This window comes from Athalia rosae, chromosome 5, assembly GCF_917208135.1.
Source record: "Athalia rosae chromosome 5, iyAthRosa1.1, whole genome shotgun sequence".
Classification (NCBI taxonomy): domain Eukaryota; kingdom Metazoa; phylum Arthropoda; class Insecta; order Hymenoptera; family Athaliidae; genus Athalia; species Athalia rosae.
In genome coordinates this window covers 5,820,283-5,847,512 of record NC_064030.1, presented here as the reverse complement: position 1 = coordinate 5,847,512, position 27,230 = coordinate 5,820,283, and the positions used below count along the sequence as shown (strand labels likewise).

The 27,230-nt window shown below is 36.9% G+C and overlaps 4 protein-coding genes and 2 long non-coding RNA genes across 11 annotated transcripts; 4 read left to right on the top strand and 2 right to left on the bottom strand.

Annotated features, from left to right (window-relative positions):
- Window positions 1-37: 37 nt before the first annotated feature.
- On the bottom strand, window positions 38-15,200 carry LOC105688065 (phosphatidylinositol 4-phosphate 3-kinase C2 domain-containing subunit beta). Of its 4 annotated transcripts, XM_048655694.1 has the most exons (26): window positions 14,567-15,200; window positions 14,223-14,494; window positions 13,090-13,346; window positions 12,809-13,024; window positions 12,202-12,466; window positions 11,782-12,064; window positions 11,480-11,700; window positions 11,286-11,394; window positions 11,044-11,205; window positions 10,740-10,969; window positions 10,571-10,670; window positions 10,066-10,485; window positions 9,648-9,849; window positions 9,390-9,563; window positions 9,032-9,292; window positions 8,788-8,976; window positions 8,436-8,667; window positions 7,934-8,083; window positions 7,627-7,875; window positions 7,083-7,519; window positions 6,850-7,006; window positions 5,361-5,596; window positions 5,037-5,237; window positions 2,452-2,648; window positions 1,846-2,093; window positions 38-1,746 (listed from the first exon to the last, which is right to left on the bottom strand). In XM_048655694.1, the coding sequence occupies exons 3-26, from the start codon at window positions 13,344-13,346 to the stop codon at window positions 1,573-1,575; spliced, it is 5,370 nt and encodes a 1,789-aa protein (XP_048511651.1). In that variant the 5' UTR covers window positions 14,223-14,494; window positions 14,567-15,200; the 3' UTR covers window positions 38-1,572. The 4 variants fall into 4 exon arrangements, with proteins under 4 accessions (XP_048511651.1, XP_012259520.2, XP_012259521.2 ...); XM_012404097.3 differs by having other exon boundaries at window positions 8,442-8,667; window positions 14,223-15,200; XM_012404098.3 differs by having other exon boundaries at window positions 12,202-12,448; window positions 14,223-15,200.
- LOC105688069 lies at window positions 2,881-4,958 on the top strand. Of its 3 annotated transcripts, none has more exons than XM_012404106.2 (2): window positions 2,881-2,991; window positions 3,803-4,958. In XM_012404106.2, exon 2 carries the CDS (start codon window positions 3,909-3,911, stop codon window positions 4,497-4,499), a length of 591 nt encoding a protein of 196 aa, XP_012259529.2. In that variant the 5' UTR covers window positions 2,881-2,991; window positions 3,803-3,908; the 3' UTR covers window positions 4,500-4,958. The 3 variants fall into 3 exon arrangements, with proteins under 3 accessions (XP_012259529.2, XP_012259528.2, XP_012259527.2); XM_012404105.2 differs by lacking the exon at window positions 2,881-2,991 and adding an exon at window positions 3,059-3,195; XM_012404104.2 differs by lacking the exon at window positions 2,881-2,991 and adding an exon at window positions 3,332-3,525.
- Window positions 12,854-14,137, top strand: LOC125501044. Its single transcript, XR_007278531.1, has 3 exons — window positions 12,854-13,030; window positions 13,460-13,559; window positions 13,798-14,137. It is a non-coding gene; the product is annotated as an uncharacterized LOC125501044 (long non-coding RNA).
- A 152-nt stretch (window positions 15,201-15,352) lies between the features above and the next one.
- LOC105688066 (cytochrome P450 6a2-like) lies at window positions 15,353-19,614 on the bottom strand. Its single transcript, XM_012404101.3, has 4 exons — window positions 17,902-19,614; window positions 16,681-16,902; window positions 16,347-16,598; window positions 15,353-16,217 (listed from the first exon to the last, which is right to left on the bottom strand). The coding sequence occupies exons 1-4, from the start codon at window positions 18,830-18,832 to the stop codon at window positions 16,051-16,053; spliced, it is 1,572 nt and encodes a 523-aa protein (XP_012259524.2). The 5' UTR covers window positions 18,833-19,614; the 3' UTR covers window positions 15,353-16,050.
- Window positions 17,578-18,541, top strand: LOC125501043. The gene is made up of 3 exons (XR_007278530.1): window positions 17,578-17,720; window positions 17,993-18,128; window positions 18,400-18,541. It is a non-coding gene; the product is annotated as an uncharacterized LOC125501043 (long non-coding RNA).
- Window positions 19,615-22,343: 2,729 nt separating the features above from the next.
- On the top strand, window positions 22,344-26,038 carry LOC105687993 (nose resistant to fluoxetine protein 6-like). The gene is made up of 10 exons (XM_012403983.3): window positions 22,344-23,125; window positions 23,227-23,632; window positions 23,702-23,978; window positions 24,070-24,230; window positions 24,317-24,485; window positions 24,563-24,765; window positions 24,837-24,960; window positions 25,049-25,238; window positions 25,407-25,549; window positions 25,658-26,038. Exons 1-10 carry the CDS (start codon window positions 22,873-22,875, stop codon window positions 25,856-25,858), a joined length of 2,127 nt encoding a protein of 708 aa, XP_012259406.2. The 5' UTR covers window positions 22,344-22,872; the 3' UTR covers window positions 25,859-26,038.
- Window positions 26,039-27,230: the final 1,192 nt, after the last annotated feature.

Sequence of the window (27,230 nt, the reverse complement as noted above, 5' to 3'; positions counted from 1 at the left end):
AGATTCGGTTATCACGAAAAACATTTCTAAAAATACATCAATTAACAAAAACATTTATTTATTTGGAATATATATATTTTTTTTCAATTATGCGAAATAATTAGCTGTATAATTTTGTAAATTTCATCCCCAGTTAATAGATGTGAATGATTCATTTCTTGTGAAGAGCACGGGTAAAAAATACCCAAGAACGTGCAAAGACCGTTACAGTTATTACGATAGGCACCCATCAGTCTGATCATATTTAGATTCGGTTTAGTCTAGAGTTGAATACATTGATATCAGTGATTGGAAAAAATAAAAAATAAATTAGACATAATTAGACGTATACATAATCAATGATCAAAATCGATCAAACATAAAAGTGCTAACATCCACTTTTTAAGTGTACATGGAAAAAGAACATAATAAACTGAAGATCGCATTTTTAAATGAGAAAAACAGACAATAAACTTAATTACTTATACAGATATTTTACCGGGAATCCCGTAAGCATTTACGACGATATTGTTACAAAATATTAATGACATAATTTCGTGATGCGGATAGGCTCGTCAATCTCGTTCACTCAATTCTCTAAACGAGTTCTTATAATCTATCACTCATTTTTCTGTGTTGATCACATCCGTTTCGCTGTTCCAGGTGAAATGGTTCATACATTACAATTGTGGTGCATTAATGAATTACAACGCATATTCTGTATCAAATAATCAGAGCAATAAAAAAAAGATTAGCAAAAACTATTACTCATTCTTATCACATCACCTTAGGAACTGCTACATAAATGAAATATTTTGGATGTATACATATAAGTAAATTTCTTCATAAATGGATATTATGTATGTATAATTTATATGACAATTGTTCACACCAAAGAATGGACTTGTAAAATTGATACGCAAGTTCAACTTGTAATGTGATGTGGATAATAGATAAAAACTTCGTTCAGTACATTCTGAATCGGCAGTATATGGAAAATTTTTCTATGTACAATTACAATTGATCACAATAATTTTTTAGTATGCACGAATTCATCTACATGTACATGTACGTGCATATCTACATGCACACTTCAAATAAATAAGGTATTGACAAAAAAGACTCCACAGTAGCAAATATTAAAATAGGTAGCCCTAGTTTGTGCAATATAATATTCACAAATTTCTTCGTGTTATTCAACAATCGCTTTGATTCACATGGATGAAGAGATAATAAATGTAAATAATTGTACTGGAACGCATTGCATGTGGATGTAAAATGACGAAATACTTCCTTTGAAAGTTAAGATACTTTCTAGTTGGGCAATGCAAAGAATTCTATCCGCCAACAAGATAGCTACAATGAATTGGTCAATAATTTTAATTCATACCTTGCAAGTTCAACACTAAATTGAAACGTAATCATTATCACTTTTCAATTCTTATAATTAGTTTCAACGATTAGTATAGTTTTGAATTAGACAATTGTATCATTACCCATGCGCGTTTCTTTCGATATCTTAAACATTAACTTTTATCAAAATTCGTATAAATCCATATGATTACTCCATTATATTCTTGTTACCTTCATAAATCAGCGAACACTGCCCAACGGAAACCACTCAATAGTTTCATTTGTGAGATTTAAGCGCGTTAGTGGCAGTCGGATGCCACCGAGAAATTCATTTTCTTGAAGGGTGTCGTGATTCCATATTGTTGCCTCCAATGTACGATCCTTGATTACCTCAATTGGCATTCTGTACTCAAGCTACCGTACAAGAACAAAATAAAGTGAAATTCCTCATCAAATATACGTGAGAAACACAAATGTTTATACAAATGATGAATTAAAAAAATTCATGCTCACCATTTCCATGAAAGATGGATGGCAGTTCTTTTTAACAACTTTTGTTTTTCGTTTGGTTGCTTTTGTTGGATCTGGTTTTAGATACACTTTCACATAAGTATTAGGTTCCTGAGCATTTGCAACCTTTGGTAGACCACGGGCGTGATGGATCATGACTGAAAGGGCTCCTCGTGTGTAGTGTAAAGAAAGTTTTATTTGTCCCATCTGTCCATCCTCGCGAATTTTTTTTTCAGCCCACCAATTTCCAACTGCATAGAAAAGAAGAAAAGTATCACGAGTACATTCACCCATTTTCCAAACCAACGTTTGTTACCATTGCTATCCAGCCTAGATCAATTGTTCCAAAGTGGTAACAATTCGAATGAAATTGTTTATCATTCATATAGGGATAACTGCATCCTGATAGGATCTGATTCTATTATCTCTGACAGTAATACATGACATTGCAATTAATTTGCTACGACAGCAGTTGATTAATTCTTTGAATTTCAATTTGATGTCTTATTCATATACACTGCAGCAAAAATGATTCTAGTTGATGGAGATAATCTAGAATCAGTGTGATCCACCAGTATCGACCTTTTTCTTATGTTTATGAGTTTCTACCTTTGACTTTCCGTAGATGGATGTCGGCATTTTGTTGATCACGAAGAAGTGGGTGGAAAAATGTGTAAACTAAATCACTCTGCGATATTTCTGGTGCCATTTTAAATAAGCTCTGAAGAAACTTTTCAATATCTGCACGCCGCTTGTCTGCCACTTGTTTGATGTTGGAACGTCCAACGCTTATCCCACTTGGAAGGCTGCACAGACAATAATATTTACAGTTGTAATACAAAATTAGTCCTTAGAGTATATCTATTTTTTTTTACTCTTTTACAGCTGTTTTCAAACATTAGAAAAAATTGCAAATTTCTCCTGTATAATGAGTTTGGGTAAGAAAAAAAAATAAAATTGCTGATTTTATCACACTCCGATAAGAGGAGAAGTAAATCATCATGTTAAAATTATTAGCAGAAGATATTCCGAGTAATTGTTAAATATTCAATTATGTAGTATTGTCAGTGAGTTGTTGAAGTGACGTCCTCGACCAGAATAATAATTTAGGTGGTGGGAGCCTGGTGGTTTTAATAATTCAGGTGGTAGGTGAGTGATGTTACATATTCTGGTAATGGCTATTGTACATATAATCTGAAGATAAGCTCTGCTAGTGCTAAGACTGATACCAGTTTATACTTGATAGCTTGCTTCGCAGACCGCTATCAGTGTTTTTCTACCAAATGTAATGAAACCTGTGTACAGCGCTTATCAGGCATGGAATTACTATTGCAAAAATAATATGGATACAAGGTTGTTAATAGTTCATAGCTCAATCGATCATATTTGTGCCGTTCTACATCAACTATAAGATAAAGTTTATATGGCATGAATGTGACATTTTTAAATGATTTTCAGACCAGATAGTATTATCAAAATGCAGTTGCAATTCCTTATGATGGTTGTTACATTAGAAAACATTGCATTCCTAATTTCTAATTGGAAAAGCTTACATCCTATTTGTGGATATCGAAAATTACTCTCAGTTTTAGTAATAATCAAGATATTCGATGGATGTGTTTTATCTTTTTACCAGTAATAATTAAATAGGAAGAATGCTGATTAATTTATCTTGCTGCGAAGGTGTGTTGATAACGGACAAAATATTGATTAGAGTGTGGTTCAATTAATAGCAATATAATTTGGGCAGTTATTTATGATGCATGGAACGTAGTTCTAGGAAATATGGGATTGAACCAAACGGCTTTGTAGCACAATAATCGTCGCTAATATGCACGAGAGTATAAAGAGTTTTTCATAGTTGGTGACATGGAATCGACAGCATACTAAAAAAATATATAAATTTAATTATAATAAAGTGATAGTTACAAGATTAAAGAGAATGATTACTTTTTCCTAGGTATTTCAATGCAATTGAGCAGCCGCATAAACAGCAGAAATAAACTGGGATCAAGAAAATATTTGAAAGTGAAGTTCAACAAGAGTGAATAAATAAGTCAGTAAAAATGGGATTCAAGTGGTTTAAGGCTCGTATGACAATGAACAGAATGCCTGCACATTCATCTGCAGTGGCAGGTTCCTACAGGACAACATCGAGTTTTGATGCACCTGATTATGTGTCAAATAATAGTAGCACAAGAACTAAGGGTCACATAAAAGTGGAGAAAAAATCAAATCTTAGGCCAGTCTCAATGCCTGTGTTGAATAATCCTCTAGCTGGAAGAACGAGTAAGGATGGTTCATTAAAAGGTATACCGCCAAGCATCAATATAGCAGCACGAAAATCATCGGTCAGGTCTACCCAAGGATTGAATTCGGATGAAGAGGATAATTATCATGCTGTTGAAGTAGGAAATCCTGTATTGCTGACAGCAGATATGACACAAAAAGACTATGATCTAAGTATTGAAAAAAGCACCCCTAAACCAGTATCAAAAACACATATGGCAGAATACAGAAAAAAAAAAAACAAAGCACCCATGCCCAAATTGAAGTTGGATATAAATGCTACTAATAGAACAGACCAAGGTGGTGGTCAATTCATTTTAATCAAAAACGATAGAAAATCGTCACATGCTAGCGACATTGATGTGTAATAGAGCTGAGCATGTTTTAGAAATAATTATAAAGTAATATTATTTTTGACAGAGAAGGTAGCAGACTCAAATTCCTAATAGTCAACATTTGCCCATTAGTATTACAGCTGTTGCCTGCGGTACAGCAAATTATTATTTGATTATTCAAAGTTGATCCACAATTTCCTAGTGAACATTGTCACATGATAAATTTATTTGAGAGCTATAGATTTGATGGATGGTCAATTCATTTTTTTCAAATGCAAGATAGTAGAAGTTTAATGATATAATTTTAGATGCATATGGTGGGAGTATCTGTGGTATAAGCAAATGCATTGTAATAATATTCTGCTTGCAAAAGCCAGTCACAGATTTGTAAAATAAAATATGTTAATGATTGTATTCATATCACGTTGCATACCATATATTGTTATTCTACTGCTGCAAATAAATATAGTTTGCCGACGAAATATGCCCTAATACCAGATTACATTTGAGTTACATTTTCTCGTTAAAAGCTGTCATGAAAGGAAATATAACAGGTTTTTCCAAACTCACCCGGCAACTTTAGCAAGAGGAAAGTGAATGCATAGCTTTTGGTATAATTCACAGAACTCTTTATAGGAACGGAACAGGTAAGTAGGATCAGCGTGTCCCTTTCTTTCAATTCTTAATATGTACATGTAGTACTTTTCTGGATCATAGCGTTTTTGGTATCCATAGACTTGTACACTTGTCAATTGGCCCTCTTGTAGCATTCTGCAAATAAAGAGATTGACAAAAATTTTAAGGCACACTAGTTATGGTAACTTTACATTAGACAAGGACTGGGTCGATCAACCTGTTTATGAATATTTCGATTGTAATATAGGGATTACTTACGTGTATGTACGAGGAATAAATGATAGTAATTCACCATCATTTTGTTCACCAGAAAATCTGAGTTGTGCTAAGTTGTGAAGGAAAAAGTTGAACTGTGTAAACCAACTCTTGAGTGAGCTTTCAATCATTCGAGCAAAAGTTGCAGCAGCTTCCGGATTTGTTTGGCCGGGAAGCAAAGCTTTTTGGACATAATTTACTGCATCCATTGTAACACCAGGGATGCCAGAAGAAGCCATCTGAGGGGTAGTATATAAATTCATCTTCAATTTATTTAAATCATCCTTAATCTGAATATTATGTTGTTTCTGGCGAATCATTGCTGAGTTTTTCAGTTCAGTCTGCAGTTTCTGAGCCCGTATTAAGTTATCCATCTTTATAAAATTTAGAAACTATTGTGGCTTGCTCATTAGAAAAAAGGATCGATTCAAGTATGTTGAAATACTCAAGTGCAAAATCTCTTTTATTTATTGCTTTCAAAATTGAAAGTATCGGAGCAATGATCTTTTATCCATCTTGTCAGTATCAATGTTTACTGTGGAGCTATAGCATGCTAGCAGTATACCGATTTTTGTTTACAAGATTTTACTGTGGTTAAATAACACACTTTCACGGAATCGATTATATCACTGTATGTTATGAAAAGTATCGCACTCCTAATTGAAGCACAGAACGTTCGCTCAGCCTACTCTCGCAATAACAGAAACTATTCCGAGTATCAAGTCCGGTTATGATTAATACGTTATGCGTGATTGTGGCTTGGAGTCTGATAACACCAAAGGATAAGACCTTCCGCTGTTCTTTCAGAGCATTGAAATAAATAAAATAGACCGTTGTGGTTTTTATATGTTGATATACTTGAGGCAAAACACGCTCAGCCGGTTACGATTGGAATAATATTTTTGCAATTTAATTGATCTGACGATGTTTTGGGAGGTCCCAGAAAATAGCTTGGGACTATTCATTGAAGTCAAATCTCAAAATTTTGAAAATGTACGATATATGTTAGAAATTGATCATTTCAACGTGTTTGGAGTTTAAAAAATTTCAATTTTCTCAAAACCCCCCATGATTAAGAAAGTTTCATCAGATGAAACGATGTTGACAACTGCACTTATACTTTTTTTGTGCTAATCTTCTTTATGGTACTTGCATTGTTCCAACTAATAGATTAAAATAAAAAAGTTCTGCATGATATTTCTACTGAGATGTGGTACAACTCTTGAGAGTGAAAATAAAACATATCACAGTATACTTCCTGTTTTTATGCAACAAAGATTAGCTTATCTCAGTAACTGAAACTTTTTAAATGTTTCAATTATTTCAATTCTGTTGAATACTTTTGGATACAAATATTGTACAGTGTAAGCCCAATAGGCTATAACTCTGGCCTAATGTAGCCAAGTCCAGGACCAAGTTATGTTGTGGATAAAATATGACCTGCACAATTTTTTTGCTACCAAATTTTTTATAAAATCAAAGCAATACTCACCAGTCCGAACAAATGGAGAATCAAGTTGCTGTGTTTTCGAACAATGTTGAACGCTTGACAGCACAAATCCACAAAATGATGGAATTTTGCTGAGGGTTTGTCACCACCGTTTATAACGTATGCCATGTCAGACGTTAACACAAAGGGCGTGCGGTCTCTGATGAGTGAAAAAGATTGTTTGGAGATCATAATTCATTCATGACATAAATAAGTTAATAATTAGCTTGTTTTACCTTTTGAAGTTTCCGAACATTTGAGCATCCCCTAAAAACTTGCCAAAATCAATATGAAACAGATGCCCTGATGTCTTGAGCATTATATTGTCGTTATGTCTATCACAGATTCCAAGAATGTATGTCGCCACACTATATCCAGCACAAGAAGCGGTGAAATTGGCTACTGCTCTTTCATATTCCAATTCAGATGGATTGTGTTTAGCCAACCACTCCGCAATTGGTCGATCTTTGAACGAGCCGGTCAAACCGAATTCCACTTGAATTTTCCGTAAAGTTTCAGCGTTAGTGACCATTTCGATCATTCCCCGCTTATGTCCAGTTGGAACACAAGCAAAGGTAACCATTTTCAAGTCGAGACCACCTTTTAGCCAAAGTTTATCCATTATACGGACCATTTGAAGAGTTAACATGTCTTGTTGTAAATCGTCACCAACCTGGAAATTCAATGAGATTAAATGCATGCTGATCGCAATCCTAAATTGGTCTCATTAGCTTATATTATAAAACGTAAAACAATTCCGTGAATAAAAAAAATACTCACCTTAAAAATCGCAGGAATGATCGCATTGTCTCTACTGACAAAACTGATCTTCAGAGGCAAGGTAAATGATGGAAAATAAGAACAAGTTTGGACATTAATTCCGAATACTTCTATACTCGGCGATAAAGGTAAGCATGTCCCCTCGTTTAGCATTAGTTGACTGTTGATATTTTGTAGGCCATTTTTGAGGACCTCCATTTTTAAGGAATCTTTGGTAGTTTTAATATTTTCGGCTACCTCGTGAAGATTCTGTAAATCGTTCATCATATGCAATTAATTGTTGGACAATTTAATTCGAAGGTATTACCTTGACTAGACATTGCTGTGTAAGAAAACTGTTCCTCAGAGCATCTCCAACTACAGCTAACAAAGCTCGCAGCATTAATTGTAATCTTCTATGGTAGCGAAAGGCACTAACGTTGCTACCATCATCTTCTCCATGCCCATCGGTAGAATTCTAAAATTCAATTGCTGTATGAGCTAGTTTTCCAGTATGGTCATGACATCTTTGGAGTGTCTGATCGAATGAATCTAATAGTTCCAAGGGTTTATAAGGTTCTACGGTGATAGTTCATAAGGATATGGTTCGAAATCACAAGAGTATAAAATCAAGCTTATCTTGTTTCCAGAAATTACACCAGCAGTAAATTTGAGAGTGAAGATTAAATTATAAATGTATAAACGATTAGATATCAAGATAAATGGATATTCGAATTTTAAGGCGCGTAATAAGATGCAGAGGGAGAAATAAATATGGATCAGCATGCATTACATAATTAAAAATCATGTTAATGAAGCGATCTTCGAACCTGTACCTGTGGACTCTGGCCCGGTAGTGATTGGGTCAAGAGCCAGTAGATGTGATGAGCGACACTAGGAGACAGAAGTGCTCGTTCAAGAAGAAAACGGGCTAGAGGAGATGCTTCGTACGTCTCATGTTTCAGAGCTTGCAACAGTTGCGGGAGATAGTCTATTAGTTCATCGCTAGTTAGATCACGAATCCAGCTTACTGCCATTTCTCGGACTTTCATATCAGGAAAACTGAAATACAACAAGCGAATCTCTATAAATCTGAGTTCCAAACAGATGTAGTTGCAAAATACTATTCAAAAACAATTTAGAACGAAAAATAATATAAGATGGAATGTATTGTAAACACACCAGGGTAGGAGTAACTGTAATGCTTGAACTGGTGGTAAAGAATGCCAAACTCGTAAAGAGGCATGTAAGTCTGGCAAACAAGCCCAATCCCAACTGTGTGCTGCAAGCAATACTTTAGGTAATGCTTCGGGTCTGTCGTGTAAATAATGTCTCTTTTCCCATAAGATCTCTCTTTCTTCCAAAGGAGGCCTGTAAAATAAGATGTTTTAAATGCGGAAAATGATTCGCCAGCCTCATAACTAACCTGAAGAATGTGTCTTGTTGTGTTATATCTATGAGCAATTCTTGGGTATTATGATCCAGCGAGTTGAAATCGAGAGATTTAACATCGTGATCTCGAAGTTCCGTTGGAAATAATACTTTTCCACCATAGTCTGGCAGCTCTAGTCCGATTATTGGCTGAACATTACCATGTGGATGGATTCCAGGTGCTGGAGCAGGTCCTAATCTCTTATCTGCATTGGGTGGCCACAAAGTGAGGAAATAGCTACCTTGACTCATTACTCTACGTGAACAAACAATACAAAAATTTCATCGATCTGGTTCGGTGTAACTATCCAATATTTTCGTTGCACTCCGTAATACATAATAAAATTGCTTACCCTTCATAATCGCAAAATTGAAGCGCTCCCCAGCCGAGCTCTTCCTTATGCATTGAGCCTTCAGCTGAAGAGGAAGCATCGTGTTCAGTAGGTTGCATAGTTCGACCATAGACTACTAGAACTAGTCGAGCCTCTCTTGGTACTTGGCATACACTTATTCCATGAAATTCAAGCCTGAAAATGTGGCAGGATTTTAGGTATGTTCATATTCTCAATGTGAAGGAGACATCATTGATACAGGAAATCACCACATTTTACCAAGCATTGAATAAAACTCTCGGGTAAAAGCTTGAGCTAATTGCCATGGGTTCAGAGACAACTGCTTGGCCAACAGGTCTAGTTCCATGGAATATTTGAGCAGCGATTATATAGTCATCATGTTTCCAAGTACTTGGCAATCTGTGGAGTGCGCAGACTCTGACAAGAACTGTATCAATGACTTCAGATGAATCTAACGTAGCTGCAACAATAACAATATAGATATTATCAAGCTTATAATTAGAAGTTTTGATTAAATGAAGAGGGATTAATGAAGCTAGTTCTCAAAATTTTAATGAAATCTGTTCAGAACAATCAAAATGGTAGCACGCAAAATTTTGAGGACAACAAATCTTATGAGAGAGTAGAGATTTTCAGATTTCGAATTGTATCACAGTACATGAATTATATTACTTACTCGTTGGATTTTCTCCTCTGGTATTTAATTGAAAATCAACTCGAAATGCGTGACAATAGGTTTCAACTAGATCTTGGATAGCATCTCGAATTGTATGACAATTTGAGGCTATCACTTCTGGAAATTTGGTTCTTAATGCTACAGGAGAGTAATCTCCTTCTTCGTGCAAGGCATCAGGTTTTTTACACTCATTATTCGCTGTGTGGGCTGATGGCAAGAACTGGCAAAAAGCATGTACAAAATTGTCAACGGCTTCCGTTATTTCCACAGTTTCTATATTACCCATCAAGGCACAGACTGCTTTCACTGCCTGGAGAACGCCACGGGGCTTGAATTGCGAGAATAGACTAGAAATATGTTCAGCTGTGGCCATTTGTAGAGCAGTTGCTTCGACACGTTCCATCTCTTTTTCTACAGTTTCTGTTATACATATTAATACATATAATGACATGCCCATCGTTAATATTAGTAGATTTAAATTCATCTTGATAGATACCCTACTTACCTAACAAAATAATTAACGTGTCATAGGATATTGGCTGAACAGGTTCATTGGGTAGAATTTCTTCCAACCGCAAGCATTGATCCCGATTATCGTCTTGTAGCTGTAGGAAATACAAGTTTGTAAAATTCAAAAATCTTGTGAAATACATTCGTCTTGTGAACTAACTTACTGTTCTAGCAAGGGATCGTTTCAATTGCCTTCTGGTAACAATCGCCAATTCGATGTCTTTTTCTAACTTGATACACTGGTGTACATATTCATACTGAGCTAAAGTTGTGTTTGGACAGAGGTATTCAGCCAATCCCAAGACTCTCAAACAATATTTATCCACATTAACTGTATCGTCGTCATCTAAGGTGCATGCTACATTCAGTATAACGTGTTCAACACTACAATTCACTGAAAGATGATATAAGACTGAGTCAACAACCTTTTATTATATCTGTGAAAAGTTTATTGATGATCAAGCTCACCATCGCAAGTAAAAGAGATTGGTGCAATTGGTCCTTCACTGTCAGTAGGAATTTGCGGGTGTACGACAATCTTTATACTGGTCCCATCCGGGTACATGTTTTCCATCATAGAGCTGACTATATGACCGATATTTGTACTAGGGTTATTGAATGGGAATTCACCTGGATTAAAAATACCACAAACAATCGTCACTGAAAATTTTTTCATGGACTGCCAAAATAATTTTTTGCTAGCCACTCACTTCTGACTGATTTAATCATTTGATGAAAGGCTTTGAGGTCACAATCATGTAGCGATGCTCTGGCTTTAACTACTGTAATATTTTCATAAAGCCGAGTGTGTCTCTTTTGCTGTGGGGACATGTAGCAATTCTATTTGATAAAGTAGGTTTCATAATACTAAAAATTAAAGGAGTAATCTTCAAGGTATACTCACACGACGATCCAATGACGTTCGTCGTCTTTCAATGGTGTTCCATGCAGATGAGTTTCTTGGTGGAAGTGGGGGAGGTGCTGCTGGGGATATTGCGGGTGATTTTGCAGATTTTTCAACAGCAGCATAAACTGGATCCGAATTCACACTTTCATTTGTACTATACATGTAGTCGAATGGATCGAAAGGATCGTACACTGATCCACTAAGTTGCGATTCTGTATCTGTACAAAGTCAGTGGAATATATGAAAGAAAGGCTGAGTATAAATTGCTAGCAAGACTGCACTGGACGCAAAAATAGTACCTTGTTCTATGGACTTGTTACCATCCTTAGCTGCCATACTGGCGTCATCATTCACTTCAGTCTTTACAAGTAGTGGGTCAAAGGCCTCAAGAACGCTAACTCTGACATTAGCTTTATCCTCGTTTTGATCGAACGTACTCAAGTCTATCAGATTACCATTTGGTTTTTTCTCTATTACTTTAAGGACATCTAGCTGCCTGATGTCCACAGCAAATGTCGGAGTTGAAACGCCGGATACTGATGGGCTTGCACATGAACGATAGTTTGCTGGTAGAGGAGGAATCTGAAATCATTCCAAAAATTGCTCTTCAAAAAAACTATTATTGAATAGAGTTGGAAGCTATGGACTTACTCTGAATGTTGTTGTAAAGAAACTTACAAAACATTCCACAAATAGAAGAGTAATGGTTTATCATTTACCTGTGGAATACTATCCGATGGATTACTATTAATGCTGCTTGATCTGGGCATTACAGGACTAATACCAGGGGTACTAGGTGTTCCAGGTGTGCATAAAGGAGATGATGAACTTGGTCCTGGTGATGGAGAGTGATATCTCAAGGCTCGAGACTGATGGGAGCTTGCAGAGCTATTACTACGAGATACTCTTGGAACTCTTTTCATCAAAGAGGGATGGTTGTCCCATTTTGGCTCGATTGGTGCTTTACTGAATAGCAAAGGTTTACTTCATAAGAAAAATAAAGTAATTAATGTTCGCATGCAATTTTCAGAATCATTGACAGCTATATTTCACATAAATATTATTGAACGTCGTCAGCAAATAAGCCACAATGATATCTTGAGTATCAAAACAGCTGCTGATGATTGCACAAATATGTGTAAATGTGTGCAGTTTGGAATGTATAGACTGTAAATATTATTTACATGCATGTCGATATTGATTGTTGTATAGTATAATCATTTGGTGATCTTGAGATACAGTTGCATTAGTGAGCTCAATCTCCAGCAATACGAATATACAGCAGACAGTGCAAATCATTATGATTACCGCAAGAAAAATACTAACGGTGGAGGAGGTGGTGGTGTACAATACGGACCAAGACCATCTTGTTTTATGGGACTTGTAAAATTAATTAAATCAGTTGTAGATCCTCGACTTGGACCTCCAGATGTAGACGAATTTCTTCTGTATGGAACCGGAGGTGGAGGCGCAATTATAGCCATAGTTCTTGGTTGACCGGTATTGAATGATCCTGGCCTAGGGCGACTTCTCAAGAGAAGCCTAAAGGTAAAGGATAATACAATTTCAAATCACATTTATTGGCCTGTCGTTTTGTTAGATCATACCCATCGCTGCTAGGTGCCCCATCAATCTCAGTTGCAATGCTATTATCGTTGCTATTATTGTGCTTGCCATGTGGCAAATCATAGGTCCGCCGAACATGGCCAGTATATTCCAGCTGTTCTTTTTGTAATCTAAATTTTTCTAGCGCCAAACTTTCCAAGCTGAGGGCCTGTGCCCGTTCCAAGTCCTCTTGAAATTGGCGATCATAATCTATCACCGGTTGCCTATGAGTATGTGTATTCCCACGGTAGTTTGACATCTGAAAAAAAAGTTTATCCCCACACGTGAAAAAAAATTTTTGATAGAAATTATCTATTATTGCGTGATGATGGATTCTCAAAGTGATTGAATTTATTGTTTCATCGTTTTCAGATTTCCAGCACATTTTTCAGCTTGCTATGAATTATAAATACTGTTATATTACTTTAAACTATGCTGAGTGAAAAAGTTTTACTTTGTCATGTAAACGTAGGTGGGTATTTCACTAAATTTGTAAGCGTAGGTTTCATAACTTAATTTGATACCAAAAATTCATAACAACTAGTTTAAGCAACAATCTTGAAGAGAGATGAAGAGCGTAGCAAACACTGTCTAGAGAAAAAGTCATCCTGAAACTACAATAGGTTTCGGAATAGAATCCATAGTTTTTTGCAATGAATATGACGACTTTCTATTCGAATACAGATGAGTAATGCCAACTTTTTCTACAGAGATGAAGGATCTTGCTAGTTCAAGTATAAAGAACGAGGATGAATAAGGAAAAAGGTAGTAGGTATAAGGAAGGTTGATATTTGTGAAAGTATTTTTGAGAATTTTTATTAACTCTAAAAATACACGTATTTCTGAACGCACAACCATTTACAAAATTGCAGGAGGAGTGGTATTATGAAATGTAAAAAATAAAATAAGGAGGATAAGGAGAAAAGTCACAAATGATGAGAATAAGCCGAAGAAAGTTGACGTTGTTATCTAACCTGGAAAAATGGAAAGATAAAAATATTCTTAACTCATCAAGGATTAAAAAATTTGATTCGTGGTTTATAATCAACACCGCAAGTCACAGAATAGATAAAAAAAATTAATCGAAATACATAAGTGGTTAGGGCAATGTCATCGTACCAAATGTCAGACTTACCCTGGCATGATAATAAATGTATTACAATTAGGCTCTTATAAAAAGTTCATGAATAAGAATCAAGAAGTGGGAGCTAAACACCGTCACAGTTCAGAGACGTGACATTTGTAATTCACAGTAACAGACGCGTAACACCCGTAACAGCCCACAACCTAAGTCCTCTATCCCGTACGCCGTGTATACGCGATCGAACTACTGTCAGGAAGCATACCGAAGTCAGTTGCGGATTCTGAACAAACTTCACGCTGCATATCCCCTCTCTCTCTTTCGAACTGCAATCGAAAATTTAAATTCAAAAATTTTGCGTTCAACTCCAATATTAAATGCCAAACTTTATAACGCACTTTAATCGTCGACCGAAGGGAAGATTCAATCTTTTTTCTCGTGTTATAAATAGAAATTTCATTATCTTGTTTGTTTTAACTCGGCGGAACAGCACAAGCAAGAGTATATGTATGTTGTAGATAATTGATCTTCTTTCGTGCCATACAGTAGATTTTTTCCATACCTCGGGCGTCAGATAAAAAAATTTGTTTGAATTATTCAAAGTATTTGTAAATTGTTGATTACCAAACGCATGGGTCTACTTGTTTATAAATTCAAATACTTATTATTGAAACATCATGATACATACGTATCAATTCATCTCCTACTACTCAGGATAAATATTTTTTCACAACAAAAAAGTGTTGTCTAAATGTGTGCCAAGCAGATAACAAAAGTGTTCATTAAATCAACGAAAAACATTCGTTTGAACCATTTTTCAGAATTTTATCATAAAACTTTGTTCGGTAAAAAAACTTTTGTTTGAATAACGTGGACTCTCATTTCATGATGCATCAGTATCTTTTCGGTTGCATTTTTCTTGATGCTAATAAATTCTATTTAAATTTTCTATGAAGACCATTTGTATTAATTGATCGTCATACGCTAAGGATTGGAACGAGCAATGAATCCGAGGGTTTAATTTACTTTCTCATTGACTTGGCGAAACAAACGGAGAGGCGCCGTTCATTGCTGTTTTGTAGTAAAATAATTGCAGAAATCTTTTTACATTGCATTGCATCAATTGGTTCGATATTAAATCATAAGTACGTTATATATTCACGAACTTATAATATGCTATGTGATTGATGTTCGGAAAATATACACTTTATTTACACAAACTTAGATGTATTATCCACAAATACTTATCAATTCACTAATAATATGCTCGTTTTTGAATATTAATGTAACGACCTTAATGGACTAAGTATATAATACGAAATATGCTTATGCTACAAATAAAAGCTGTCAGAACGTAAGTGTGCAATGCATACACCTAATTAAAACTTCAACGGCGATAAATATTTTACAGATAAGGGTAAGGGAGTTGGAACAAAAATTAACTTATGATTTGTTCAATTAACTGAGTGTGGAATGAATCAGTGATGTTCATACCTATACGTATAGTAGACATTTATGAAATGTTATGATGAAACGTGATCTGGAGAGAAAAAAACGCAGAATGCGTCCATTCCAGCTTATTCTATCTCATACAACCTTTTTGTATCCGCCGCATACGAAGTGAATTCGCATTTTCGACGTTTAATTATCGTAAAAATGCACCATTGTATTTTTATATGCTTGCCCTTTACGGTAATGGATGGGGATGCGGACGGATGTTTTGCATAATTCATGTATTCACGTAGGTGTAATAAACATTCGAAAAATCCTGAGGTCGGACTCTGCACGACATATATGAAATAATATATATGTTTGAGAGCTGAAGATACCTTTAGAAAATTCTCCGATTCGACAACCATGATTTGAAAAATGGTTTTGATCATCATTTCTCTGGATTAAACTGGAGCCAAATTCCATTTTCACTAGTCGTGACGAGGCTGCGTCTGCTATATTTCATGGGAACAGCCGACTTATCGCACAGATTTACCCAATGGTTTTTTAGCAACGAGATTATCCCCACCTTCGTCTGAAGAAGCGCGAATCGCATACCTTTGGAAGTAATAAGCCAATGAATTCACATAAGTCATAAGGTACCTACTTTTACATGGGATCAATCGAACAATTCCATTTTATGCGGAGAAATACGCAGGAGTGCGAAATGTACATATATTTTCTTACCAATACAGTTTCTGGGACCTTCTCCGAAGGGAAGAAACGTGAAAGGATGACGAGTTCGTCTGACTTTTTCAGAGAAACGTTCCGGATCAAAAATTTCAGGTTCTGGATAATGTTCAGGATCATGATGCAATGCGTAGATAGGAATAATAACACGTGTACCTGGAGGAAGTACCACTTTCGTTTCCGGTACCTGATACGCCACTTCACACCTCCTTGATAGCATCGGAGCCGGCGGATGTTTCCTCAAGGTCTCTACATAGGGATATAAGTGTGAACTCGACATCGAAGTTTACTGATTGTCAGCTTTTGACATTCCAAATTGGCGAAAACTTACCCAAAACTACTTTATCGAGATATTTCATATTGGAGACGCATTCGAACGTCAATTTTCCATCGTGCTCTTCAATGTTATCTCGAATATCCTGCTTCGTCATTTCCTGTATCTCAGGATTCAGTGCCAGCTCGTGAAGACAGAAGGAAATTGTGGCAGAAGCGGTTTCGTATCCAGCAGCGAAAAAAACGAATGCTTGTGCCGCTATACCGTTTTCATCCAATTCTGTAACATAGAATTAATTAATTGACGTATATTATTTCCGTTTGATTAATTACGAGACAGGAACCACTCCAACGCGCAATATGGGGCCTGGGACGCGAAACGAAGCACCTCAACAAAAAAATTTAGGGCAGTGATCCCACTTCCCTTACCGATAACGCTGACAACCGCAGGGTCAAGTAAAAAATTAATCGCTCTCAAGTACTTGATTAATGCGCGTTAGCTGTAGTTTATCGATATGTTTAGATTCGACATCACGTCCAAGCATATTACCATTGTAAAACTCTCCAATCTTCAATAATAATGTTCCTATCGATAGCTACCGAGTGTTTCGCTTGAAAATTTATGTTTCCATGCTTATTACCGACGTAATTTCGTTATTATGCAATTATGCAATCGTATTAGACAGTTTTTATGTTAAACGTGCACTATGACGCTCGAAATAGACGAATCGATATGTGTATGATACATCGTTTGGATTGATTGATATAGTGTACTTTCGCCTTTAATATATCTGCATAGAAGTTCGAACTACTTCAATCCTCTTGTAGATTTGATCGAAATAAACATAAATAATATGCGTATATATTGGATCAATTTTTAAATGCTTTAGATACATCTACATGATTACGAATCGACATCGGCGTAGAAAACCTTATCTTTATCCTTAGCCATGATTCATGATTCACGTCAAACTCTACGGAATTTTATCAATCTATGAAGCTTAGAAGTTGATTAAATTTAAGATTTCAATTGCCAGTTTTACGACGCTGTGCAAGCTGTGACTTCATAACAAGAGTACGCGCTAACGCATGCTAACGGTATTTACATTTTCGATGATTGATTAGTAGTTAGTTTACGTAATCGCTCCAATTATTTGACTATTCCGTTATCTTCGGGTATTTTAATGACGACTTGAGATATAATGAAAGTCGCCCTAATGTTCCACAAGCTTAAATTAATCCACGTTCAATACTGTTCGAATGTAAAAAATCGATATACCTATTTCTTTAGCTGCTTGAATATCTTCTTCAGTGAGAGGCTGAGTCCCACCGTTTACATTTTCTATATCTAAAGTTCCTTTGTTTTTCAGTTCGATGAGTAGGTCCATAAAATCATGCCTGTGTATGCCCTGCTCTTCGCGTTCCTTGATCATCTCTGAGACGACATTCTTAAAGAACTTAGTGACTTCAGTGTCGATGACCTGCACCCGTAGAATTTTAAATAAGGTGGGCATCGAAGTACGGAGCATTCTCCAAAGAGCCTTTCTGTACGAAGGTTTAGAAAGTTTTGTTGCCATTATTCGAAAAGCAGAGTCTTCATTATGCAATGCGTTGATCTGTATGCCAAATGCGCAAGATCCAATGACGTCGATGGTGAATTTTGCAGCCAACTCACGCACCTCTACTGGTTCATGACCAGTCAAAGAATGATTGATCATTTTCTCGAATTCGTCCGAACACTCGGCCAGCAGATAAAACATTCTTTTTATTTTTCCAGATGAAAAAGTTGGCGTCAATTTAGACCTGAGGCTCTTCCATTTTCTACCTTCAAGGTTGAACAGATGCCCGTTAAGGGGATCCTGGGAATTGTTCACCGGGATTCCGCGGTTAGTAAAGATCGCGAAGTCCTTCACGCAAACTCTTTTTATGAGCTCAGGGTCCCTCAGGAACAAGGCGGGTGAACGAACGCGAAATACTCCAAAGAATCGCTCGCTCTTGAACCAGTTGTACATCTCGAGAATACCCTCGCATTGTGATTTTTTGAAGAGTAATAGCTGGCCAAAGTTACCGACAAAAATTTTCGGTTTTCGGAAAGGGACCCCCTGAGATTCCCAGTACTCAAACGTAGCCGTAAAGTAGTAATAAATTAGACCGATTAATAAAGAAATTAATAGAAAAGGATTGAAAAGTTGTTTCAGCAAATCGATCATCTTATAGTATATATTTCTTCGTTCCTCTCTTTAATTACGGAAGACTACGGGATAAATTCAAAATCCTCACCAAGTATAAATTTATTCGATCGGCGAGGAGACTAGAAATGTCAGTCTTTGAAGTGACACAAACAAAACTTCAAATTATCTATGTGTGCAGTCTTTGAATCTAGTTGTTCAAAAACTAAACGATCCTGCGGGTTGATTAGTACAATCGAAGAGTAGACTTGACCGTTGCATATTTTTCACTCTATATCCGAGCAATCATGTGATTCAACTTTTCTATTTATTGATCTATGAGCTGGTTATGAGCGCCCAAGTTTATCGTGCAACGTCTCGACTTACATCCGGTAAAAACAAACCACAAGGAGCCGTCGAACTACCAATTAAACGCATTTCATGTGTCTCTGAAAGACGATCTAGCGCTGTTCAACTGTGTAGGTACGATACGAAGTTTTATTTATTGTCAGTCAATTTTTGAGTATTTAGCAGTTACGAATTCAATTCCTATTTTCGTGAGTTGTTCTGACGAGGTTTGTTGTATTATTTCAGGTATTGCAGTTACTGCTTCAGGCCGGAAAATAAAATAAATACGAAGCACTTCGAAGGAATTTTAATATAAACGGGCAAAACGTGAAGGAGGCGAGGAGGTTTTTGGGCCACGCGAACGTTGGCGCCGAACTCTTGAAGCGAGTCTCGCCTCCAACCGACTGACAAGTGATCCACAAGTCTTCGTTACGCAGCTGAAACTTACACTTAATATCTTTTACGTACACGCCGCCCACAGGATCGACATGTTTACCCATCACTACCCCCCCACTACCAATTTCATTCCCACGTGGATAACACGCGGGTCTCGTTTTATCACCAGTTTGATACCCCATCGATCGAATATGAATCAATTGAAAGAGAGGAAGGTTTTATATCGGTAATCCTTTTGCTCGAGTCATTCGAATTACCTAATTCATCGCACCGGTGGAATTTTAAACCATGACAAAAAAAAAAATGACCTATAGCTACTCATAATTTCATTCGATCTATCTCTTTTTTTTTCCACTTCGCGAAATACATGATGAAAGATACCATCAGCATGCAGTGACGATTGAACTTCCTTATCGCACGTTCCGTTTTAGTTTAAGTTTTTTCCTCATTTGGTTTTAAGTGCTCGGTCGATTTACGATATAATTTTGTGATACTATTGCAGTGTGTGTGGTGTGGAATTTTTCATTATGTAATGCTACATTTTTCTAATCGTCTATAAGATTCTAATCTCCAAAAGCCAATTACTTGAAGACTTGCGTTCGGATCAAGTTACTCCTAAGCTATGCACTGAAATGTGGAACTTGTAACGATGATGACATTGAAACAGTAATTATCTCCAAGAATTTATTACTATAGTTCGTTACTTAAACGAGGCTCGTTCAAACATCATTGACCGACGATATTTTTTCTGCGCACCATTTTTCTCGCCTGCTACATCGTCCACTGTACCTATAAACAGAAATCGGTGCGGGTGATAATTGTGATATGAATATGAAGTAGCGCCGCGCGATTAATATCGTACATGTTTTGGATTCGAGTCAGCAATAGTCGCATCATTTTCTATATTCTCGTTCCATTCTTGTCATAAAATAGACAATACAGCCACGATCGTGAGCTGACGAATATGTTGAAGTCAAATTGATTATTAGATGAAGTCCCATTCGAAAGAAAAAACTGAGAGCGAATCAAAATATAATTTCATTGTGTTAAGTAATCACGATTACAAGATACTTGACAATTTTGATATAATCTGCACACATTTATCAGATGCACGGCTCGAAATCAAATATCGTGATTCGACGAGTATACATAATGGCAGCTTACTACATCATTGACAACTTACGTAAGAGTGAATGATATTTTCTAACATGTATTAAAACAGTTGTAACATTTTGAAAAACATTGTGGAATTCACACTCCAAATCGCTGGTTTTTTATTTTATTTATTCACTTCCCTAGGAAATTGTTTGCGTTATATTCAGAGAAACTACGCATGCTAAAAAGCTCGAGTAATAATGGAAAAATATCAACTGGATAACGCAGCAGCTATTTGACAGGGATTTCTTTTTGAAACAGACATCGTTAATCGCGCTTATTTCCTGCTCACAATTAATTGTTATTCTTCACCTTATCTATTGTGGTAATATCGTACCTATAATATTTATGACCTCATACTCATAATGGTGTAAACTTCATTGAAAGTCTACGCCAATACAATATACTGCGTGGTACACTACTGAAAAAAATCGAAATACGCCGAGGAGTTCTTCGATTTTGTTCTTCAAAGATATTTGAGATACATGCATCCAAAAATAAGACTTTTCTATTTTCCGTGAGACGGTGCCATTTGCGCACCGTTCGATTGCCCACAGCAACACCAGCACAAAGCATTTTTAGCATACAGCTTTTTGAGGCACAGATCAATTGCGCACAGATCGATTGAACACACGAATGACTTTTTTGTGCCCAACAGATTTTGGCGGGAATGTATTTATCGTTCGATCACTGCTGTGTCAAAAAAAGCCAACGGTTAGTCATTCGTGTGTTCAATCAATCTGTGCGCAATTGATCTATGTTCAAAAGAATTGTACGTTAAAATGCTGTGCGCAAATAGCACCGCCTAATGTTACTTAATTATTGATGGTTGCGTAAGTCGCGTTGCAAAGTGCAGGCGCATCTGATGGATGACGTATTTTCTGACGGAGAACTTCTCATAATTTTCAAACAGTCAATGTTGCACTTAATATCAGTACCATTATGCAATGATGTAGTATTTCTAATTTATCGACTGTAAAACAGAAACCAACTAACGATAACTGCAGTTCAGTATGTTTCACGATGATTTTAATCGACGGATGGTATCCAATGGCGTATTTTCGCGGTCGAGGAATGACATCCAAATAGTGTAGGATTTTTTTATAAGTCAGGAGTCTCGAAAGAAGCAAATACTCGAATTTTTAACTTAACAATGAGAGAAGATATAGGATCTGGTCTTCCACAAATTTTGATAAATTATTGCCTATCGATAACGTGATGTCATCCTAGATAGATTTTTTGAAATTTGCAGCCGCTTGATCTAACTTACTCAGATTGAAAGAAGTTGCGCTTGCAGACATTTTTCTTTCCCAAATCAATTTTGCAAGGATAGTAAATACGACGAGATTGTTGTTCCAATCGCAATTGCGGCTAAATAATTCTTTTCGTATATTTTCCTATGACGCACGGTTCGATTTTTTTCCCGATCGCTGCACTCCTTTGAAGAGAGTAACCTTGATCGGGATTGGTTTTTACTACAGTGCGCGCAAATAAAATACGAGGTTTTTTTGTACCAAATGATAACCGGTTTTTCGACGAAATAATTATTCTTACAGGGCGTTGATACTGACATCGATTTGCGTTTCACCTCTTTAGCACACTCGACTCTCCAAGGAATATCGACGGTAGTCATCCAGGAGTCGGTATTTTAATTATATCTTATTCGAGTCGAGTTGGAACCGATTAAGCACACATTCGTGTTTGCTGAGTATTGTTCTTACACAAAAATTCCTTGCTTCAAAATGATGACATTTACAACATTCATTTATGATCTCCGATAAATTTTTCTGTGCACAAATTCACATGAATTTTCAATCATCTCATTAACTAATTATCATGTTCCAATGTCATCTCTCAATTACCAGAGTAAAGCTGGGTCAGTAGGACATCGCCTGGCAGGTCAAGATCTTTGATTCGGATGTTCGTGACTCAAGGATCAATCGTACGTTTGTGCGAGATGTAATGCGTGCATTTTATTATCATTGAAAGTTTGGTTGATTCTCGAGAAAGGAAAATTGTGGGGGAACTGGTTGTTATTGAGACTTGTTACCCATAACGTCCTGCTGCACGATACAGTTCACGCGGCAGTTGCATTTCGATGCATTGACGGGATTTTTCCCATGACCGGTATCGCTAAAGTGTCTTCGTCGCCCGCAATCAAGTTTTGATCATCAATTTTCAACATGTTCTCCATTCGATGTAGATACGTGAAAGTTCTTCTGCTCACCGTTACCCTGCAAAGTTTCGTTTCGGTACATTCGAACGAAGTGGCGAACAAGCATGAGGGAAATTTGAAAAGGGCATTCGTGAGTTTTCAGGACGTCGTAACGAATCTTGTAAATCTGACAAGATCACATGAACATGGATCGCCATGCGCGAGGGATGTCAATATCCTATGGGAAAGTGCGGATGCCGGTGAAGTTTGGGCGCTTCAAAGTAAGCAAATCATTTTAATCTTTGCATATGATGAAGCAGAAACAGAATCACCTGCACAAACGGCAAGGATTAAAATAATTGGAAATTCAATTTCCACGCAGTGTTCGACGCTGCATCAAAAGTTCAGTCGGGGATCCTGAAGGGAAACATCCGTGACCTGGGAATGTACGATCAATGTGTCGCTGTTGGGGTAGAGCGTAATCCTGCTAACGTTAGAGGTAGTCATTGCATGGTCACATTGTCAGTTCCTCCGGAGTTATTCCATGATGCGAATGGCATGATAATACTGCAAAAACTATCGACATTTGGTCAAAATTTCGGAAGTCCATTGACTTTTACTTCGGCCGTCTGTTTGCCATCGTCGTGTAACGATGACGATGTTCTCAAACTGATCAACCGAAGCATCACAGCTACTCCAAGTATCTCAATGTTGGGTATTAAGGTTGACGAAGTGACATGTTCGTCGGGAAAGAACGATGATTTCTCACTAGGCGAGGTTTTACTAATGTGAGTCGCTAATGACAAATACTACAGAAACACCCAAAGAGTGTAACAAAGAACGGTTACCTTTTCTAGGATGTTCATCGTAACGATCGTGGCTTTTCTATTTTTTTGCACCGTTTGTGAATATCTACAGAGAGGCAGACCGAATGGTGAAGCTTCTACTTTGAGTACACTTGCTGAATTTTCTTTGTACACCAATTCTCGTTATTTATTGAGCACCAAACCAGCTCCGGACGCAGTGCCCGTCATTTTTGGCATACGAGTTTTGAGCTTGTGTTGGGTTGTGTTAGTCCATCGCGCTTTCGTCACGTTTTTTGGACCGATAGCAAACGCGAACGATGTTTTAGCAGTGGGTATTCCTACGGTGATTTTCGATAAAGATTTGAAATCATGATTGAGAAGATTTGTTGTATGATTTTTCTATGGTTTTCCGTTTGCAGTTGCAGTCAACACCTTTGGCGCTTTTTTGTTACATGGTAACTTTTATGGTTGACTTGGCGTTTCTTGTTGGTGGTTTCTTAACTACTCGACAATTCCTCAAATCAATTCGGAAAGGAGAAAAGATCAACTTGCTATCGGTGTACTTCCACCGTTACATCAGGTGTTGTATTCGCTAACCGAATTATCGATTATTTTTTGCGATCGTAACTAGGCCGAATTCATGTGAAAATATTGTGTTGGTTACAGATTAATGCCAAGCTTGGCGATCGTAACTTTGATAACCGTATTCTTTCTCCGTCGCATCGGCTCTGGCGCTATATGGAATCAAGGGATGAAATTGATTATAGATCCTTGCGAAGAGAATTGGTGGACTAATCTTCTCTTCGTCCAAACTTCTGTGAATGCTGCGTACATGGTGACGATAAATAATTTGAGAAGCTGCATATTTGAATTTTGTATTTTGAGTTTTGAAAATAACTCGTCAAATTTCAGTGTCTACCACATACTTGGTACTTGGCAGCGGAAATGAAACATTTCATAATATCGAGGATCCTCATTTTGGCGTCATTTCGATGGCCAAAATACGCTCGCAGTATTCTCAGTGTATCATTCTTATTGAGTGTTCTTGCACCTTGTGTTCTTCTAGTAATTAATAAGAATTCAAATGGGGTATTCAAATTGAGTCCAGAGACAAGGTGAGTTCCAACTGCGGATGAGTGGATGAAAAAACCTTTAACAAGTGTTACAGCAAGTTTTTTTTTTTCAGTAAATCTGAATTACAAAACAATGTACTCAACCTTTATATGTCGAGCGTTTTTCGCTCTTCCGCCTATCTGGTGGGAGTATTTCTAGGATACATTGATCTGAACGTAAAGAATAGTCTTAGCAAGGTAATCATGTTCAACTCGAGTATACGATATCCTTACGTTCGATCATGCAGTTGCCAGCTTCTCTAATCTGTTGAATTTCATCTGATAGCTACAAATTGTGATTGGTTGGGCACTGGCTGGTCTAACGATGTTGCTTTGTACTTTGGCTACTTACTACGTGTACGCCGATACGAATGAATACGATTTGGTATTCGAAGTACTTTACACAGCTCTTGCACGCCCCGCGTGCGCAATAGCAATGGCGTGGTTCATTTACGCTTGTACACAAGGCTATGGAGGTTGGTATAAATATCAAAAGATCGTATGCACCGTGTGGACTTTAAACAGTTTGCCAATCGCTGTGACTTGTCACCGTATGATCTCTAGATGCGACAGATCGACAGAGATCTGCGGAAAGTTTGTATTCAGAGTTAACATACCTACGGTGTTTTCAAATGATGTTTCAGGTCCGGTAGGGAGGTTCTTATCCTCTCCGATATTTCTACCCTTGAGCCGATTATCTTACTGCATACATTTAGTGCATATTGTGATGCAAATGGTACTGGTACTGTCTTCACGTGTGCCCTTTGTTTTTTCGAAATTTGCACTGGTGAGTCGTGTACCCCAGTATTATTAACGTACCTGTATAATTCATTGTAAGGAATACTCACAGAGCGAATTTTCATGTATTATTGTCTTACCGATGAATTATTTCCAGTTGCACCAGTTTTGGGGCGATTTGGTGGTATCGACAGCACTGGGTTTCGTTTTGAGTCTGTTCTTTGAAACTCCCATGATGGTTTTGGAACGTGTCGTCAAAAAATCATTTTCGCCTAAAGTTACGTCAACAGGTGACAGCCTCAATGGGAGACAGAAATTAAACGAAACGACCAACGGAAAAGTGATAAAGGTTCATTAAAATCAACTAAGGCACGTTTACATTAAATCTTCATTGCCGAATGGCAACAGGTTCCATTGGTTGCACGCATCGATATACACACATGTTAAATATTATCTACTACATCAAGTAACCGATGAAAAGTGATTGGGGATTAGGTCAAGAATGTATGTACATAAATAAATAAAAATGAATCTTTAATTTCAGTTCATAATTTCACATCTCCTTCAATTCTGAAAAAACTTGTACTATTATCAAGTTCCATCTGTTGATCGGATGATCAAAAAATTAATGTGCGAATTGAGTAGTGATCATCTGCCGATCAGTGAGAAAAATACCAAACGCAAAAAATCGACTTTTTTTCAATTTCCAGATCAAGATAAGTAAATGAAATTATTAGCTGTGTGACTTTTTATTTCACGTTTTTTACTTCACAACTAACAGGTATTGGGATGCCGATGTTGTTTTTGTAATATAATTCGTTGAAAAGAGGTTCAACCACTTCGGTTATAGAAATTCCATTTTACAGACAATTCTTAAAAACCATACACGTGATGTATTTAGCATGCCGCAAAGTAACGTCGACCGAAATCAATTTGTTCAGTAGCAGAATAGCTGAACGTATGTTGTCGTCCTCGACAGGTGGTGAGTTGCTCGTATATTTGAACGTAGAAGAGCCGTAAGAAAAATCAACTCAAGAAAGTGAAAATAGATCTCGTATAAATTTACATGTCGTTTAAGACGTCCTTCTGATCGGAAGAGCAGCAATAGTTTTCCCAGCGTAGACAATATTACGTAGTATATTTCAATTTTTGGGCCAAAAATGAAGTATCTTTTGAATCGATTATAGGTCACTTTTCTGACACATTTTGGTCTCAAGAACACGAACCCAGTTCACGTAAATCTAATTCGTAAGCCTCATGATACATGGTCTGGGGAAAAAATCAATGATATCTTTCGAACGTGATAATGGACGATGCGAATTTTTATTGACTTAGAGAGCACCTGATATAGCGCCTCGTTATCATGCACGTGCATGGACGTTGATCATAGAAATATACCACAAGGGGTAAAAAATCCGAGATCTCTTCCGATCTTATCAGCCGGCAGTACGAGGAAATTCAGTGCATTTTTTACGATATCGCGAATCTATGGAAAAACTTATCAAGATTGTACGTGTACCTGCTTATGTTGATGATTGCAGGCGAACAACGCTGGGAAGATTTGGATGAAATTTATACAGAAAACGACGAACGCGCGCCTACGATTAACTGATGAGCTTTGATCGGACTGCATCCGCTTTTGAAATGGCTAACTAACTTTCGCGACAGTTTCAACACTTTACTTTCCTTTCACAACTCACAATCGGTGGAATTCGAAATGCGACTCGTCG